Source organism: Lissotriton helveticus, chromosome 9 (assembly GCF_964261635.1).
Source record: "Lissotriton helveticus chromosome 9, aLisHel1.1, whole genome shotgun sequence".
NCBI classification, from domain to species: Eukaryota; Metazoa; Chordata; class Amphibia; order Caudata; family Salamandridae; genus Lissotriton; species Lissotriton helveticus.
This window is the reverse complement of record NC_136070.1, coordinates 189,053,629-189,069,946: the sequence shown is the minus strand read 5'-3', so window position 1 is coordinate 189,069,946 and position 16,318 is coordinate 189,053,629. Positions and strand designations below refer to the sequence as shown.

Sequence of the window (16,318 nt, the reverse complement as noted above, 5' to 3'; positions counted from 1 at the left end):
TGGTCGCCTTTGTCATGGGAAAAATCACAAATGCACCTAACAGATTCTGAAAATCAGGCCCTGAACTATTAGTCACCATTGGGACTCCATTGTTTGCGCACGTCAACTAGTGAATCTGTCCATATTAAAATAATTTGGTGCCTAACGCCAGAGACTATGGACTGTGTCTCAACAGAAACTGGTGATTGGACCTTGATCAGTATTGACCTTTTGACTAGATCTTCATGACACCAGTGACCTCATTGGCATTGTGTTCTTAATGACTGGGGTGACTTACTGGGCTTTGGGGACTGTGGCAGCAGATTTTTCCCCATGAATACCAAAAACCTCAGCAGCTAAGACTTACGACCAGGGGGGTGTCCATTACGCTACCCAAAAGTGGGCTCGTAAAAGAATTCGAGTGGAAGTCCTTGTATATAAATCTGCTGAACAAGCAACAAGATACCTGATGAGTCACAAAGAGCCCAGAGTCAATATGAGCACAGCCCTTGGTTATAATATTGGCCATTCGCTAATGTTATAGGAGAATTAGTGTGAAGCACATAGAAGTTAGAAAAAAATCTGGTGTTGTGTTTAGGCCCCAGAAGATGCTATACCTGGTTATTTGGTTTAAGGTGTTCATTCGAGTTTTAACTTCTCTATTGATCAACATGTAATACAAATCTGTTTCTAGAAAAATACAGCAAAGCCTGGACTATGAAGTTAAGATTCTTTACTGTGCCATTGGTGTATATACTTCCTGAAATCTCCTAAACAAAGCCTTTAGTACTCGCCTTGCAACCTACAGACAAGAGTCCGAAGAGATTAATCTGGTTATCAAACTGGAGTGCAACATTATTGTGACAATAGGTAAACAATGGTAAACCACAATATTCACCAAGCACCCTTGCTAGTATCATCCGACTGCTTGAAACCCACAAGAAAGAACATCCCACTCAAACCGGCTCAACACATATCAAAGCAGATGGTCAAGATGTGGTATGCAGGAGTTTGCTTTATACTGTATTTATACACACTGCTCAGATTATCATAAGGTATTTATATTATAGTGTTGTGCTTGCACATTTTGTCTTGCTCTAGTAACTAGCATTCTTTGTTTACGAGATTCAGAGGATTCTGCATTTGGACATAGGGGATTCATTCTGGAGGCTTGCTGTTTGAGCTACTCATTTAATTGTGTGCCAATATGCAGTTAATAAACATACATACATTTGAAAGAACGCAGTTGAGCAAGAGTCTTATTTGTGAACCTAAACATGTTGGCAACAAGGAGGATGAGAGATGCTACCTTGCCGGAGCCTGTTTGTTTTTGGCTCACAATGTGTGGAAAGTTGCTGTTTATTGCAGTCTCCATTCACGACCCAGCATTAATTTAGTACCACAGAGTATAAATATTGGTAGTCCAGACTTCGCAATCCGGTACAGTGTTATTTCTATGGAGCTTGCGCAGAACTGGACATGGAGTCAGCGATCTTGTGCGAGACCTAAATGGCGCGCAGTTAAGGTAGGAGCGCTTAATACATTGCCTAGAGAATATGTGTCGCCATTTTGACGAGTTAGTCAGGCATATTTAATGGGAGATTGGTTTTTTTTGCTAATTTGCATGCATGAATCGTGGTACCACTTTGCTTTAAAGGTGATATTAAAGAATTCATCACAGGAGTGTTCACCATGGGGATCCTCTGGGACATATCACAGAAGGTGTGGCAACACAGGTACACACTTGTATGTGTTTTTGTATCAGTACGAAGAGTATTTTTACAAAACTTTGAAATTAGTAACCTAAAGTAAGGTGACTTTTTTTGTATTTTACATGGCAAGTGGGAGTTACACTCCACAAAACCCACAGTTTCTGCAAAATCCAGACTAGTGCAACAATGGAAACATTGGTTTTTGAAAATTACTTAGTGGCGATTGATGCGTCAAAATATTAAGAAGCTCACAACTTAGCTCTTTTATTTAATTGCCTGTGTACTGAGGGGCAAAAAGTTTTTGAACAATCGCCAGAGTTACTGTCATCAGAGGATGAGAGGGATATGAGGATTGTGTATATCGATGTGCAACGTAGGCTTGCAAAACACTTTGTGGATGAACCAAGTGTTGTGGTGGAGCAATTACATTTTCATTCCCCTAACAGGCCACTTGTGAGAACATTGATCAATATGTTGCTTCTTTGCGAATATTAGGAAGTTCTTATAAATTTGTAAACTGTTTTGATCAATATATACGTGATCAAATTGTTCTAAACTGTGCATCTAGGAAAGTACAAGAGCATAATTTGGGTTGCACAAATCCTTTACTTGAGTTAACTATTACAATTGCTAAGAGCATAGAATGATCAGCTGAGTCAGTAAAAGTAATGGCTAGAGAAGTAACGGATCTGGTGCATAAAACCATTAGTGTGATTGGACGCAATGTTACTACATACCCCTCGAGTGTAAGGATGATAACAGCCACTAATGGAGACAGTTTTGCCATGTTTTGAGATACTTGTAACAATGCTTATCCTGAAATGTAAATGTGAATGTGATGATTATCACAAGTTTGTTTTTATGTTTAGTAAAAAGAAGTTTAAAAAAAACAGTCTAATTAACAAAACCAAAGACATTAATACTAAAAACCTAGATAATGTTTTTTCTAAATAAATCTTATTACAGACGTGAATCAATATCACATATTGATTGTACAAGTAGTTGTCCTGCTCAAGGAAAAAGATGTAAAAAATGTAAGAACTGGACATTTCATGAGCATGTGCAGAAACATATGCCCATCAGTTAAAGTTAGTAGTGTTCATAGTGAAAAGGGGGATAATAGTAATCTTAGTGGGAGACAGTGTTAAAATTTAGAAAAGAAAGAAAATGTATTTTTGACAGTTTGTGTTAATAATAAGGATGTCATTGCAAAGCAGAGAGGCACTTATTACTCAGTAGCTATAGACAACATTGATCTAAGTAGTATGATTGATTCAGGTTCTCCCGTAACAATGTTGGCTGAATCAAATTTTAAGAAATTTTGGTGACACACAATTTTGAGAAAGACATATTAACGCTGTTGCAAATGGGTAGAATGATAGTGTTTTAAGGATTCTCTAATTTTTTCAGGTAACAAAACCTTCACTAAGATTTATGTGGCTGTAAATGGTAGTGACATTTTGGAATGGGTGGATCAAGGGAATAATTTTAAGATCTGCCAGAGATACTCCTGTTGTGCTAACCCAAAGTATAAATAATGATATTGACTTAATTTTGGATAAGTACAAGGATGTGTTGTCTGAAAAAATGGGTTTGAATCTGGATTCAAACATAAAATAATTGTAAAGGAAAATACAGTTCCTATTGCGCATAAGGTCTAGCAAGTCCTTTTGAGTTAAAGAAACATTTGGTAGATTATTGTGCAGATGGCATAATACCATCAGTAAATTTGTCTGAATGGGTCATCACAGTTGTTGTAGCAAATAGAAAGGGGGACATTCTAGTTGCCTGCCGGTCTCTTAAATAACGTTTTAGTACATTGCTACCAGTTATCTAAAGTTCAAGAATTGATCACTTTAGTGGATGGAGCCAAATGTTTCAGTTCTATTGATACATGATCTGCTTATCACCAGTTACCGTTAGAAGAAAAGTCACATGCATGGACTACATTTATTAAACCTTTTGCTGCATATAAATATTTGTGAGTGCGGTTTGGCTTAGCCTCTGTGGCCAATGTTTTGTTTATTTCAAGATGTATCTTGTGCATATGCTTTCCAAGACTACATCCTTATTTTTGCATAGAATGTTGCTGAACACAACCAAAGCTTAGTAACAATATTGTAGATTTTGAAACATGGTACGATTATTTCGAAAAAAACCAAAGTAAAGTTTTAACAGATTCAGTCGAGTACTTGGGTCATAGGATTTCTGCACAAGGTATTTGACCAAAGCATGATTTCATCAAAGCACTCAATGAAGCTCTTAGCCCTCAGGATAAGGACCAGTTAAAATCTTTGATTGGCTCAAGTGATTATCACTCCTGTTTTTAACAGGGATACTATGGAACCTCTTAAAAAATGCTTGGGGAAAAAAGAGACGCTATTATGGGCTGAAAAAGAACCATGTTTTTAATAACAAAATATATTAGGTCTAATGTTCCTGCACTTCAAACGTATTTCATGATATGAATGCACCGTCACTGTTGATGCTAGTGAGATTGGTACAAGTGTTATTTTATCTCAGAGTCGGCCAAAATGAGAAAATTATTGCTTTTGCATCAAGTTTTGAAAGATGTTGAGAATAGATACCGCACTATTGAAAGAGTAACCTTAGCCTGCACATAGGGAGTAGAGAAGTTTAAAACGCATTTGTGGGGTCCATGATTCATATTATGTACCAAACACAAACTTTTGACATATATATTAGGTGAAAATGGTGGTGTGATGCTTCTTCAAGATTAGTTTATTTGTTCTCAAAATTGCAAAGGTATAATTTTGAAACTTGGTATTTAGCATGTAGTGCAAATGGGGGCAGATTGTTTATTTCGTCTACCTTTGCAAAATGTGATTGGTGACGTGGATTGTCTAGATGAACGTCAAGAGTAAAATTATTGCCACCTAGAAGGTTCAACCTTGTTGCATGAATAGAATGATATTTCTTAAGATGTCGAAGGAAATTCTTCTGAAAACTTGTCTGCTACAGGACCAACCTTTGGTCGATGCAGTTCTAGAAGGTTCCATTTCTTCCCCTGAACCAGTTCTAGTAGGTGATGATTTAAGTTCACAAAAACTGTAAATCAATGCAATGGAGTTGTCACACAGGTTGGTCATGTGAAAAAACTGATCTGAAAGAAATTGAAATGTAATATATTTTATTTATTAGGGTTATTTAAAGGGGATGGTTTTGTAGTAGGCATGTGTGTTTAATATTGTATTTATATACACTATTATGAGGTATTTAAGCTATAGCGTAGTGCTCGCGTATTTTGTCTTCTGCTGGTTACTAGAATTCTTTGTTTAGAATCTTCAGAGTCATCGACAGTTGGAGATGGGAGATTTGGTCTGGAGGCTTGATGTTTCATGGACCCCCTCTAACTGGGTGATAAGAGGTAGTTACTAAACTTAATTACATTTGAAAGAGCGCGGTGGAACAAGAGTCGCATTTGCAAAACCCAACACAGGAAAAAAAAAAAAGCCTCTTCTCTTAAAAAAGGTTATATAGGATACAAAAGCGGGTGATTCCAGTAATCTATGACACATTTTGTTTGGCAGGTTGGTAACTAGAAGTAAAATGCAGGTGACACTCATCAAATGTGGTTAAGTTGACAAGCATGAAGAAATACCTGATTATTTTTTATATTTTAAAGACACATCAATCAATCAATTGGTACTTTAAGCACGCTACTCACCCGCGAGGGTCTCAAGGCGCTGGGGTGAGGGAGGGGAGCAGCTCCGGTCAGTCGAAGAGCCAGGTCTTGGGGGTTTTCCTGAAGATATGCAGGGTAGGGGAGCGTCTGATGTCGATCAGGAGCTTGTTCCAGGTCTTGGTCGCGATGTAGGAGAAGGTTCTTCCACCCGTTCTTGCTCTGCAAGGGGGTTTGGCTAGGGCGTGGTTGGCGGATCAGAGGTTTCTCTTGGGTAAGTGGAAGGAGTGTATCGTTGAGATATTGAGGTCCTATGTTGTGGAGGCATTTGTAGGCGTGGGGGAGTATCTTGAAAGTTACTCTTCTTGATGGGGAGCCACTGGAGGTTTCGCAGGTGTTGGGTGGTGTATTCCTGTCGAGGGATGCGGAGGACGAGTCTGGCTGCTGTGTTCTGTATTGTCTGTAGTTTGCGAAGCAGAGATTTGTTAATCCCGGAATAGAGGGTGTTTCCTTAGTCCAGACTGCTGGTTCTGAGTGTGTGGGTGACGGTCTTCCTTGACTCGGGGGGGGGGGGGGTCCATTTGAAGGTCTTCCGGAGAATGAGGAGGGTGTTGAAGCATGAGGAGGCAACTGCGTTGACCTGTCAGGTCATGAAGAGGGAGGAGTGGAGTACAATGCTGAGGTTCCGGACATGGTCCGTCGGGGTTGGGGGGCTGCCAGGGGTTGTCCCATGCAGTGGGGACTGTCTGAGGACGAGGACCTCCGTCTTCTCCGAATTGAGCTTCAAGCAGCTGCTGCTCATCCAGGATACGACATCCTTCATTCCTTTCTTGAAGTCTAGTGGTAATGGGGTCCTTGGTGTGGGAGAGGATGAGCTGGGTGTCTTCGTCGTAGGATACTACGCTGAGTCCGTGCTGTCCGACGATAGCGGCGATGAGGGTCATGTAGATGTTGAAGAGCGTAGGGCTGGGCGATGATCCTGGGTTACTCCGCAGATCTCTGTTGGTTTGGAGAGGAAGGGTGGAAGTCTGATTCTTTGAGTTCTGCTGGTTAGGAAGGAGCTGAGCCAGCCAAGGGTGGTTCCCTCTATGCCGGCGTTGTGGAAACTGGCAGTGAGTGTACGGTGGGAGACGGTGTAGAAGGCTCCAGAGAGGTCGAGTAGGAACAGTGCGGAGGTGTCCTTGGTTGGGATGTTGTCTGTAGTGGCGAGTAGAGCGGTCTCAGTGCTGTGGTTGCTGCAGAATCTGGATTGGGTGGGGTCGAGGATAGAGTTTTCTTTGATGAATTTTGTTAGTTGGGCGGTGACAGTCTTCTCTGTGAATTTGGCCGCGAAGGGGAGGAGGTGGATGGGTTGGTAGTTCTTGAGCTCCGAAGGATCTGCTGAGAGCTTCTTGAGTAGGGGCTTGACTTCTGCGCGTTTCCAGTCATCAGGGAAAGTGCCGGTTTCAAAGGTGGTGTGTCGTAGTTCCGGTGCGATGGCGGCGCTCTGTGAAAGATGTGTGAGGGGCAGGGGTCCATGAGTGGATGTCTTTCATGGTCGCTGCGGCGTCTTCGGCGGTGATTGGGGCCTAGGAGATGGTGGGCTGGCTGGCATTGCTGGATGGGGGAGTGGTTTCAGAGTCCGGTGTCTGGCCGCTGAAGTTGTCCTAGAGGCCCTTGATTTTCAGATGGAAGTAGGATCCAAGTTTGTTGCCGAGGTCCTGGGAGGGGGTGATGTCCGTGGTTTCACTGGGGGGGGGAGGAAGGGGTGAAGTCCCGGATGACGCTTAAGAGTTCCTTTGAGTTGCTGGAGTTGACGCGGATTTTGTTCTGGATGAAGGTCCTTTTGGTGGATTTGATGCATTGGTGGTATTCTGTCATGGCGTTCTTGTAGGAGATGCGATCTTCAGAGGATTTGCTGTTTCTCCAGTTCTTCTCGAGACGTTTTCAGGTGCGTCTGGATTCTTGAAAGTGGGGGGTGAACCAGGTGGCTTTTCTGGGGCACTGTCTGTCGGGGCTACATAGGAGTGCAAGCTCATCTGCGCAGTTGGTGATCCATCTGCGACGTTATTTGGCCTCGAGGTTGTCGTTGGTTGAGGTGGAGGGGGCATCACAGTTGAGTGAGGAGGTGAGATGCTTCTCAGTGACCTTGCTCCAGTTCCTTCGCGGGTGGGGTGCTGGTTTGGGGGGGGTGGATTTGTCGACGTGGAAGTGAACACAGTGGTGGTCCATCTAGGGGGGTTGTGTGGAGTGGCTGAAGTGGATGTTGTTCCCTTCTGCGAAGATGGGGTGGAGGGTGTGTTCCGTCTTGTGAGTGAGGGTGGTGACAAGTTGTTTCAGTCCGAGGTTGGCGAGGTTGTCCAGGAGGGTGGCGGTGTTGGGGTTGCTGAGGTGGAAGTGGAGGTTCTCCGATGAGTATGTAGTACAAGGAGGCCAACGATGGTAGTGGTAAACGCATTTCTAAGTCCGGAAGGTCTGTAGGCGAGGGTGCCTCGTAGGGTCGTTCTGGGGCTGGTCTGGATCTGGAAGTGGACTTGTTTGGTGGTGGGCAGGCTGACAATCTGAGTTGGAGGTGGTGAGTAAGAGGGAGCTTGTGTGCAATGGCAAGTCCTCATCTTGGGCGGTCCTTGCTCTGGATCTTGTATACGTCAGGGAAGGCGGTGGCAGTGGCGATGTCAGGGGCGGAGGTGGAGTTAGTACAAGTTTCTGTGAAGAAGGTGAAGTCTGGCGAGAGGGTGTCAAGGACGTCTCAGATCTCTACAGCGTGTCTGTGCAGGGAGCGCACGTTGAGAAGGATGCACCTCAGCCAGGGCCACATAAGAGTGATTCATGTTAAACTGATTCCCTTGGAGACTTAAGGCTGTTTCAAAAGATTCAGGTTCAGGGGGCCGATGTTGGCAAAATAGCTAACTTAAGTGTAGGTTGTGGTCTTCTAATAATTTCAGAATAACCGTTCGAGCAATGATGACATGGAACCTCAGTCCTGCCAAGTGTCACACATCAGGCGTGACGCTAACACATTTCAGTGTGGTGTTCCCGCATCACAGCACTGAAATGCATTGTCACGCATGTTGACAGCGCTGAAACTGACTGCCTTAGCCTACGCCAGGTGCTAGTGCGCACGCTGATGCCTCTGACACCTGTGTGATGCGCCCAGCCGGGCCGCAGCAGACTTAACTTTGCAGCAGGCTCAGATGTATCTTAACAGTTAAAGATCAGACTGGTGCACTGCTCTCAGTGCTACAATATTACATTCGATCTCCCCTGCCGCCTCAGACGCGGGTGGGGCCTGCGCGCCGCAGTTAAGTTATGTGGCAACTTGGCCGTGGCGCCGTGTGGCGACGCGACGTTACGTCCGGCTTACAAGGTGCGCGCCGGGAGTTAAATTTAATGAAATTGGAGTGAGGCCGGCTGACAATGGTTAGCGCTGCTGTGGCGCCGGAATCATGGGGCTCGGCTGCCTTGCAACACCGCTGATCATCGTACTGGCTGCTGCACGGCCGAGCCCTCCGCGCCTTTTATGGCCAGGCTTCCATCGAAAACTTATTTCCGAGCCGGGAGCTTGGCCGGGCCCAGTGAGGGTGCTGCAGCCCGAGCCAGTGACCTTCACATCATGGAGTTAAAGAGACCGATTGCAGTGTGGGGGTACAGGCAATCGGCAGAGTCGTGGCTATTCTCTTAGGAGTTCGAGCTGTCTGGAAGCTCTCTGCATAACCAATGGGACCTGCTTTCCCCGGCCGGCGTTATCTTATACACAACGCAAAAGGCTGCTGCACACAGAATGAGAAACATCAAGATAAAGATCAGCAGGACCAGCTGGGTGAGTCCGCTCCTCCCCGTTTTCACTCACAGATTCACTGGCAGCATGTGTGCTAATTATATCCCCTTACTTCCTAGATATCATTTTTTTTTAAAAAGCGTTACTGTTAGTACTGCCACTTTTGTCTTCCTTTCTCAAAGATTTACTTTGTTGCCGCTAATATTTTCAAGCCGAGTTTATCAGTTTAAAATAAATCAAACTGATCTGTGTAAATATAGAATTTATAAAGAACGATATTTTTTAATCCAAAATACTTTGTGCTCTGCGCTGTATTGCTTGTCTCCAAGTCTGTGGAGGACTCAGGAGGTGTGCGGCAATTCCTCGATTGGCGCAGTGGTAAAGTTGAAGTCTGTTCAGACTGTAGCACTAGCCATCCGAGTCTGTTTTAGTTTCTTATTATGTAGTCAGGCTGCTTGCCTTCCTCGACTGTAACTTTGACTTGCTGGCCTCAAGAGATGCAGTGACTCATTCAATAACTTCGCTTTCTGCAATTTTCAGGTTTGGGTTGAGGTTTCAGCAGGGCTGGCTGTTCCTTTCATCCTTTTGATGACGTTTTAACTCAGCACCATTGTTGAGCTGGATTAGCAAGTGTGCCTGACTCAGAGAACAGCGTATAGTTGTTGGTCAATGGGGCTGACTTAAACTACGTTAGAGCTAACGTTTAGTTTGGGGCTTGCACTTTCTCAGCCGGTATTTATGTCTTACAGCCTCCTTCCTAGGTTGGGGACACGTGCATTATGTCGTCTATTTCACTTGGGCCAGAGTTCTGGCGCATGCAAAAGAAGCATACATTCCAGCCCCTCACCAAAGGCCCACTAGCGTTGCAGCAGGCAGCAGCAGTGTCTTTTCTGGTGTGCTCAAGGCTACCGTGGCCAGGTGAAGAGAGCAGTCGGCCTGCTGCATCCTAGCGCCAGATATCTTAGGGACAACTCCAACGACGTCAAGTCTGCAGCTAGCAGACTCTCATGCAGGTGGATTTACGGCAGCCCTGAGACGGGCCCTCAGCACAAGCACCACTGCGACGTCACCAGTGAAGCACTCTGCCAGGCAGACTCGCTCCTCCAGGCACTTGTGAGCTGGCAGCCTGGGGGAGTCGTGCACTAAGTCTCTCTGATTCTGTACTTAAGTTCCCTCTGAACGCTGCTAGCATATATTTTAACAGTAGTAGACCGCAATTCCAATTAGTTTACACCAAAATGAGTCGGAGACATAGTTTTCTTAGTTTATATTTCACTCATTTGAAATGCACAAAAATGTCATGCGTGTAGGTTAACTTGTTTATTTATTTATTTTATTTTATTTTGAAAGTTTTATATAGCGCGGACAAGATCCTTGCGGATATCAGAGCGCTTTACAAGGAGGAGTACCTGGGGATGCATAGTCAGACAGATAAATCAATAGGTCACATAGTATAAATGGTACAAATAGGTGGCTACAAGCCAACCTATGTACAAAATAGTACAAATAAATGGCACACGTAAATGGCTACAAAGTTAAACATGTGGGAATCAGACAGTTAATAAAAATGATTAAGGTTGAGTGAGAGAGTTAGACGGAAGGATGGAGGACCCGTTGGGCGGGGAGGTGTAGTTGTGTGAGGTGTTGCAGGGGCGACGAGGGGGACGAGGGTATTTGCTGCGTCTAAGAGCGGGGATTGACGCCCGGTTTGGGGCGTGTTGTGTGAATGAGTCATTTTTAATAACGTTACATAATTGTTAATCATAATACATAATTGTTACATCCACAAAGAGTGAATGAATGCATGACATAATTTTAGATGAATCATGTTGTGTTTACAGTGACCTCTTACAGTGTTTTTGTTGCTCAAATGGGTGAAATTTCTGAAATGTATACGTTTTCCTATGTTTCATTTGCTCGTGAAGAAGTGTCACGCGTAGTCATTGAAATGTCACTCATAATTATACTGAAATTATGAAAATGTCACAAAGTCATCTGAAACCTTGGCAGCTATGAACCTGAAGAGACTATGCGTTTAAAAGAGACATCAAGAGATAGCAGTGCACTCAATGGTCATGGTACGCCCCTTCTGCTTATCTAATCCAGGTTTTTTTGTAGTCTGGGACTTGTATTCCAGGTTTTTAGAAAATAATACAATTACCAGAATGCTACGCAAAGACCTGGAACCGGAGGAACTACAAACGACTGGACTTTGGATACGCCTATTCGTTTCAATGATTTGGTGGGTAAATATTCCCACCTATGCGAAGTTTGGTCGCCGGGAATGGAATATTCCTGCATATTTTTGGCGGATTCGAAGCTATTGCGGGTACTGCACATTGATCATATTTAGTTCTATTTAACTGTTGGTTATGAGAGTAATCTGACTCAATACAAAAGATTTGAAGTAGTGCCAATGACATTTACAGCTGTCAATGGAAAGTAGACAGACGATCGTCCATGCATCCCTGCCACGTGCAGACTGCGCCGAGGTGAGTCTGTGCCCAAACTGTGGTGTGTACAAGAGGTAGACGGCTAGAATCGACCCTATCCGCACCCACCGTTGCTTTATGTCACCACACCGGATTCTTTTCCACCGCTTCCTCCTACTACGGTCTCACCTTTGCAGTTGAACCCCGATGGGTTGTGGTAATCCAAAGCCTGGAGCTTTCGGCGAAACATGGTCGTACATAAGCGACCGGTTTACTGGAACCACCGGCCGCAAACACTGACAACGTAGACCTTGGTGGTTTGACACACGTTGGAGGCTGAGTGCCTCTACATAGAAAGAAAGCTTGGACACACAAACACGAAAGAACCCGACTGCTTAGTAACACAGCGGCCATTTTACAACGGTGTCTACTCTACTTATTCAAATAGAGAGTGGGCGCAAAAATGATCAGTTTTGCGTTAAATATCTAACATTTTATTCATAATCTTATTAGTTTGCAATATCACTAGTTTTGGTTTAGATTTGAATTTATTTTCCGAATAATACTAAACGACTTGATTCATAACATTGTTTCAATTTTAATTGCACAGAGCTTTTTTATATATTTTATTTGGACCAATTTCGAGGATGACAGTTTAAAACGTAGAAAGACACGCTCATATTTATTATAAGACCCTCAGATTTCTGCTAAACCATGATGCGTTTAACAAGGAACAATTCAACTCGGTGTACATTTTCTATTTCCATATCCGTAAACTACGTTGCTTTACAGAGCTACCCAATCATAGCCTTCGGGTGTCTCCAATCAGCATTTAGGATAGACGCCAATTTAACGCGATAGACTGGATTTAAAAAGGGTTTGTCTGATTTCTTTCGGGTAGGGATGAATTATTGGTGAGCTACTCAGGCAGTGTTTGTTTGCATTAAAAGGGGGCGCAGTACCATAGTGACCACAGCCAGCTACGTTTTTCTCATTTACTCGCGTTAAACAAATGGATTATTTTCTATCGCAATAAGACGAAGAATATTAGCGTTCTTATGTCTAACGCCCTCGATGGTTCCATCCTATTTATAGTACAAGAATGCCGTAACGGCCCAACAACACATAACTCCCAAAGCTTCCATACATTCAAAAGATGCCACAAAATAAAGAACGAGATCCCACTAGACACAGAGCGAGACAGTCACGAGCTGCGACAGGAGATCGCACTCGTGACAGTCGCGCTCCATGCACACAACACACCTCCCCCCATAAAAAAAAACAAAGAGAACAATAATAATGTAAATGTGCATGTGAATATCAAAGAAAGGAAAGACATTACTTCATGGTAAAATCCTTGAATCTGGCAGGGAGATGATCACGCGTAACTCTAGGCCTGCCAAGTATCACGCATCAGACGTGACTCTAACGCATTTCAGTGTGGTGGTCCGCATCACTGCACTGAAATGCATTGTCACGCATTTTAATGCCACTGTCTCTCTCCTGTACCAGCGCTGTCAAATAACTGGTGTGGCCGCCATGCCAGGCTGCTGGCGCGCACTCCAGTGACACCTGCATCTGGCCGGCTCTGCTCAGAGCTGCTAGCTGATCCCTGCAGACTTGCCTGCCCGGGTGCTGCCACTGTCAGGCTCAGTATAGTAATCTTGTGCACTGTCTGTGCTGCTACAATGTATCAAATAGCCTGGCCTGCTGCATTGAAATGCTTTATCTGATCATAACTACTGACGCGAGATTGAGCCCAGGCCGGGCGCGTTGGCGCCACGTGATGGGCGCAACAATAATCGTACAGTGGGGTCCATGTAATTTGCTCACAGGAAGTAGTCACTGTCTGAGCGAGGGGCGAGTGCCAGTTATGTTTCTTTGCGCGCCACTGAATGTGCTGACAGTTTGGCGCCTCACAGAGTCACAGTGCCATGCTGCAAGACTCGTCTCGGCTGCTCTCTGGTCTGTGAGTATTATTCATGGCTGACATGTTCTTGATTTATGTATTGATAGTATTAATAGCGTTAATTTAATTTAGCAGCCTGCAAGTAGACGTCACCTGCTCCCCTCGGACTCGGTGCCGAAACGGGCCGGGCTCAGCTGACTTACTGTTGTGATTAGCAGCTGAGTTGGCCCCGCAGCCCCACGGGTGCTGTCTGTAATGTGGCCTGTAGTTCCTTGCATCAGTAAAATAAATAAATCCAGGATGGCACCTTCCCTGCTGCTGAGTGTTTTTCCAGCAATTCATGCGCTACCCCCAGTGTCACTCCAGTGACCTTTCGGCAGCACGGTTTCTTTGGGCATTCTGAATGCGGTAGAATCATTGTGAATGCGCAGTGGCACTACCTGTGTGCAGTTGTTTCTATTTTATCCAGCGCCGGTGCCTCTGAATTCGATCGGCTGGACACACTCTGAGTGTCAACAATTAATAATCCTATTGTGGCAATAATGATCCAACATAACAGATACCAAGGAGGACGGACTAGGCCCCTACACGCGCGCCGCGCAGGATGAGTTTAATTTCTTGCCGGCCCAGGCCCCCGGAAATTGTTGCAGCCGCCCTGCTGCACAGTTAAATTGGTAAACAAAAATTGGTTCTGTCGGAAAGTGAACAATTTCTTAGTTACACAACATATATTCCTATAACTTTTCTTACTTAGTTATACTTGGAAATATTTGAATAGGGAAATCACACACCACACATTTTATCAAAAAAGAGAAAGGTTCTTATTCATCAATCCCTTTACAGAAATTAATTTTCAACACTTAAAAATTGGTTGTCCATACAATAGATTTTCAAAACAAAGTGCACAAGTGAATAAATTGTGATCAAGTGATTTACGTGTATAATACAGTGAAACAATTTTTACAGCTAAAATTAAAAGAAGTACAGGTCCAACAATGGTTTCAATTTCCACAGACAGTACAATTATTTCTATTTTTCTGCTGGGATATAGCAAGGACCAATTGGAGAGTTAACGTCGACGTTTCGACCCTGGGGTACGGTGCTGTCTTATTAGCAACCAGTTCGGGTCTTCATCAGGACGAAAGAGAAGAAGGGACAACCTGAAAATTCGTATTTTAGGGGGGGGTTTTGGCGTCCTATTTCTGCCACTACACACGTTATTCTTGTGTTCTAGCGTTGGTTCTCAAGGATTTGTCACCATCCGGTGTACAAATAGGATCTGGAAGCTGCAGATCAGTTAATGTCTTTTGGAGGTTTTTCAGGACGTTGGATCTTATTATATGAAACGCCACCTTCGGGTGAAAGTTTCGAGTCTGTAGTGCCGCAGCCGCGATCACTTAAGGAGCAGTAACAGCAGCCGTCTGTCTGTCACGCGCGAGTCAATCCTTACTGCCGACAGTAAGGATTGACATTAACTGATCTGCAGCTTCCAGACGTTAACTCTCCAATTGGTCCTTGCTATATCCCAGCAGAAAAATAGAAATAATTGTACTGTCTGTGGAAATTGAAACCATTGTTGGACCTGTACTTCTTTTAATTTTAGCTGTAAAAATTGTTTCACTGTATTATACACGTAAATCACTTGATCACAATGTATTCACTTGTGCACTTTGTTTTGAAAATCTATTGTATGGACAACCAATTTTTAAGTGTTGAAAATTAATTTCTGTAAAGGGATTGATGAATAAGAACCTTTCTCTTTTTTGATAAAATGTGTGGTGTGTGATTTCCCTATTCAAATATTTCCAAGTATAACTAAGTAAGAAAAGTTATAGGAATATATGTTGTGTAACTAAGAAATTGTTCACTTTCCGACAGAACCAATTTTTGTTTACCATTGTCTACCCAGGTTCTGAGGGTTACTGGGTTACCCCATTACAAGTAATGCACAGTTAAATTGGACAACACTATTTGACCTGGACAAGTGCTGCTGTGGGTTCAGGTTCTGTCCGGTTAGTGAGTCCGAAAGCAGGTGCTGACAGTGTCTTTTAAAGGCACACGGAACTGCTCTCAAAGCTCTTCTCACTGTCCGTCGTGTCCGTCAGACTTTAATCTCATTATCTCATCTACACTACAACACCTCAGTCTGCAGCCAGTCAGTGTGACAGTGACTCACAGAAGCACTTTAGAAACAACACATCGGCAGAAATACTTTTTCCCAAGCTAGGTGCATCAGTAGGTAGAATTGTTGTGGCTCAGTACTTCTGTAAGCAAGTCAAAAACTAAGGCTGCTGTAATTAAATATATCTGTTCAAAGGTCGGAAATGTGTCAACTGGCAGTTCACCCTGCATGTGCTATCGCAGAAGATTAATATCCCTGCAGCAGAGAACGCCACTCCACAATACAAATTGCAAAACTGTTTATGAGGATCTCTCTGAGTTACTGGATGCTATGTTAGTGCCCTTCCATTTCTAGTGCAGTGCAGCAGTTTCAAGATCTTAGAGTTCCTTGTTGCTCAAATGGGTGTAAGTTCTGATATTTATGTGTTTCCCTCATCTTCATTACTTGATTTTGATCGGGAGAAAGTGTCACTCATAGTCATTGAACTGTCACTCATAATTACACGGACATTTGAAAAATGTCACACATAGCAATCTGAAACCTTGGCAGCTATGTAACTCTGGTGGTAATAATTTCATGGTTAGAGAGGGGAGATTTGTGGTTTCTCAGATCATCACTGGACCCAACATCAAGAAACACATGCTATTGGAATCTTCATGTGTAATTGTTGCACCCTTAAACAGAGATATTCTGTTGAGATTCCAAACACTCCCATTCTCAAATCTGACAGCATTTCTAAAAGTTTCAATAAATCTCTTAGGAAC

General features: G+C 43.6%; 1 protein-coding gene across 1 annotated transcript in view; it reads right to left on the bottom strand.

Annotated features, from left to right (window-relative positions):
- Positions 1 to 11,942, bottom strand: part of RTRAF (RNA transcription, translation and transport factor) — a 97,671-nt gene extending 85,729 nt beyond the window's left edge. The window contains exon 1 of the mRNA XM_078659742.1: positions 11,713 to 11,942. Coding sequence (XP_078515868.1) covers positions 11,713 to 11,773 — 61 coding nt within the window. The 5' untranslated portion in view covers positions 11,774 to 11,942. The remainder of the gene's footprint in view (positions 1 to 11,712) is intronic.
- Positions 11,943 to 16,318: the final 4,376 nt, after the last annotated feature.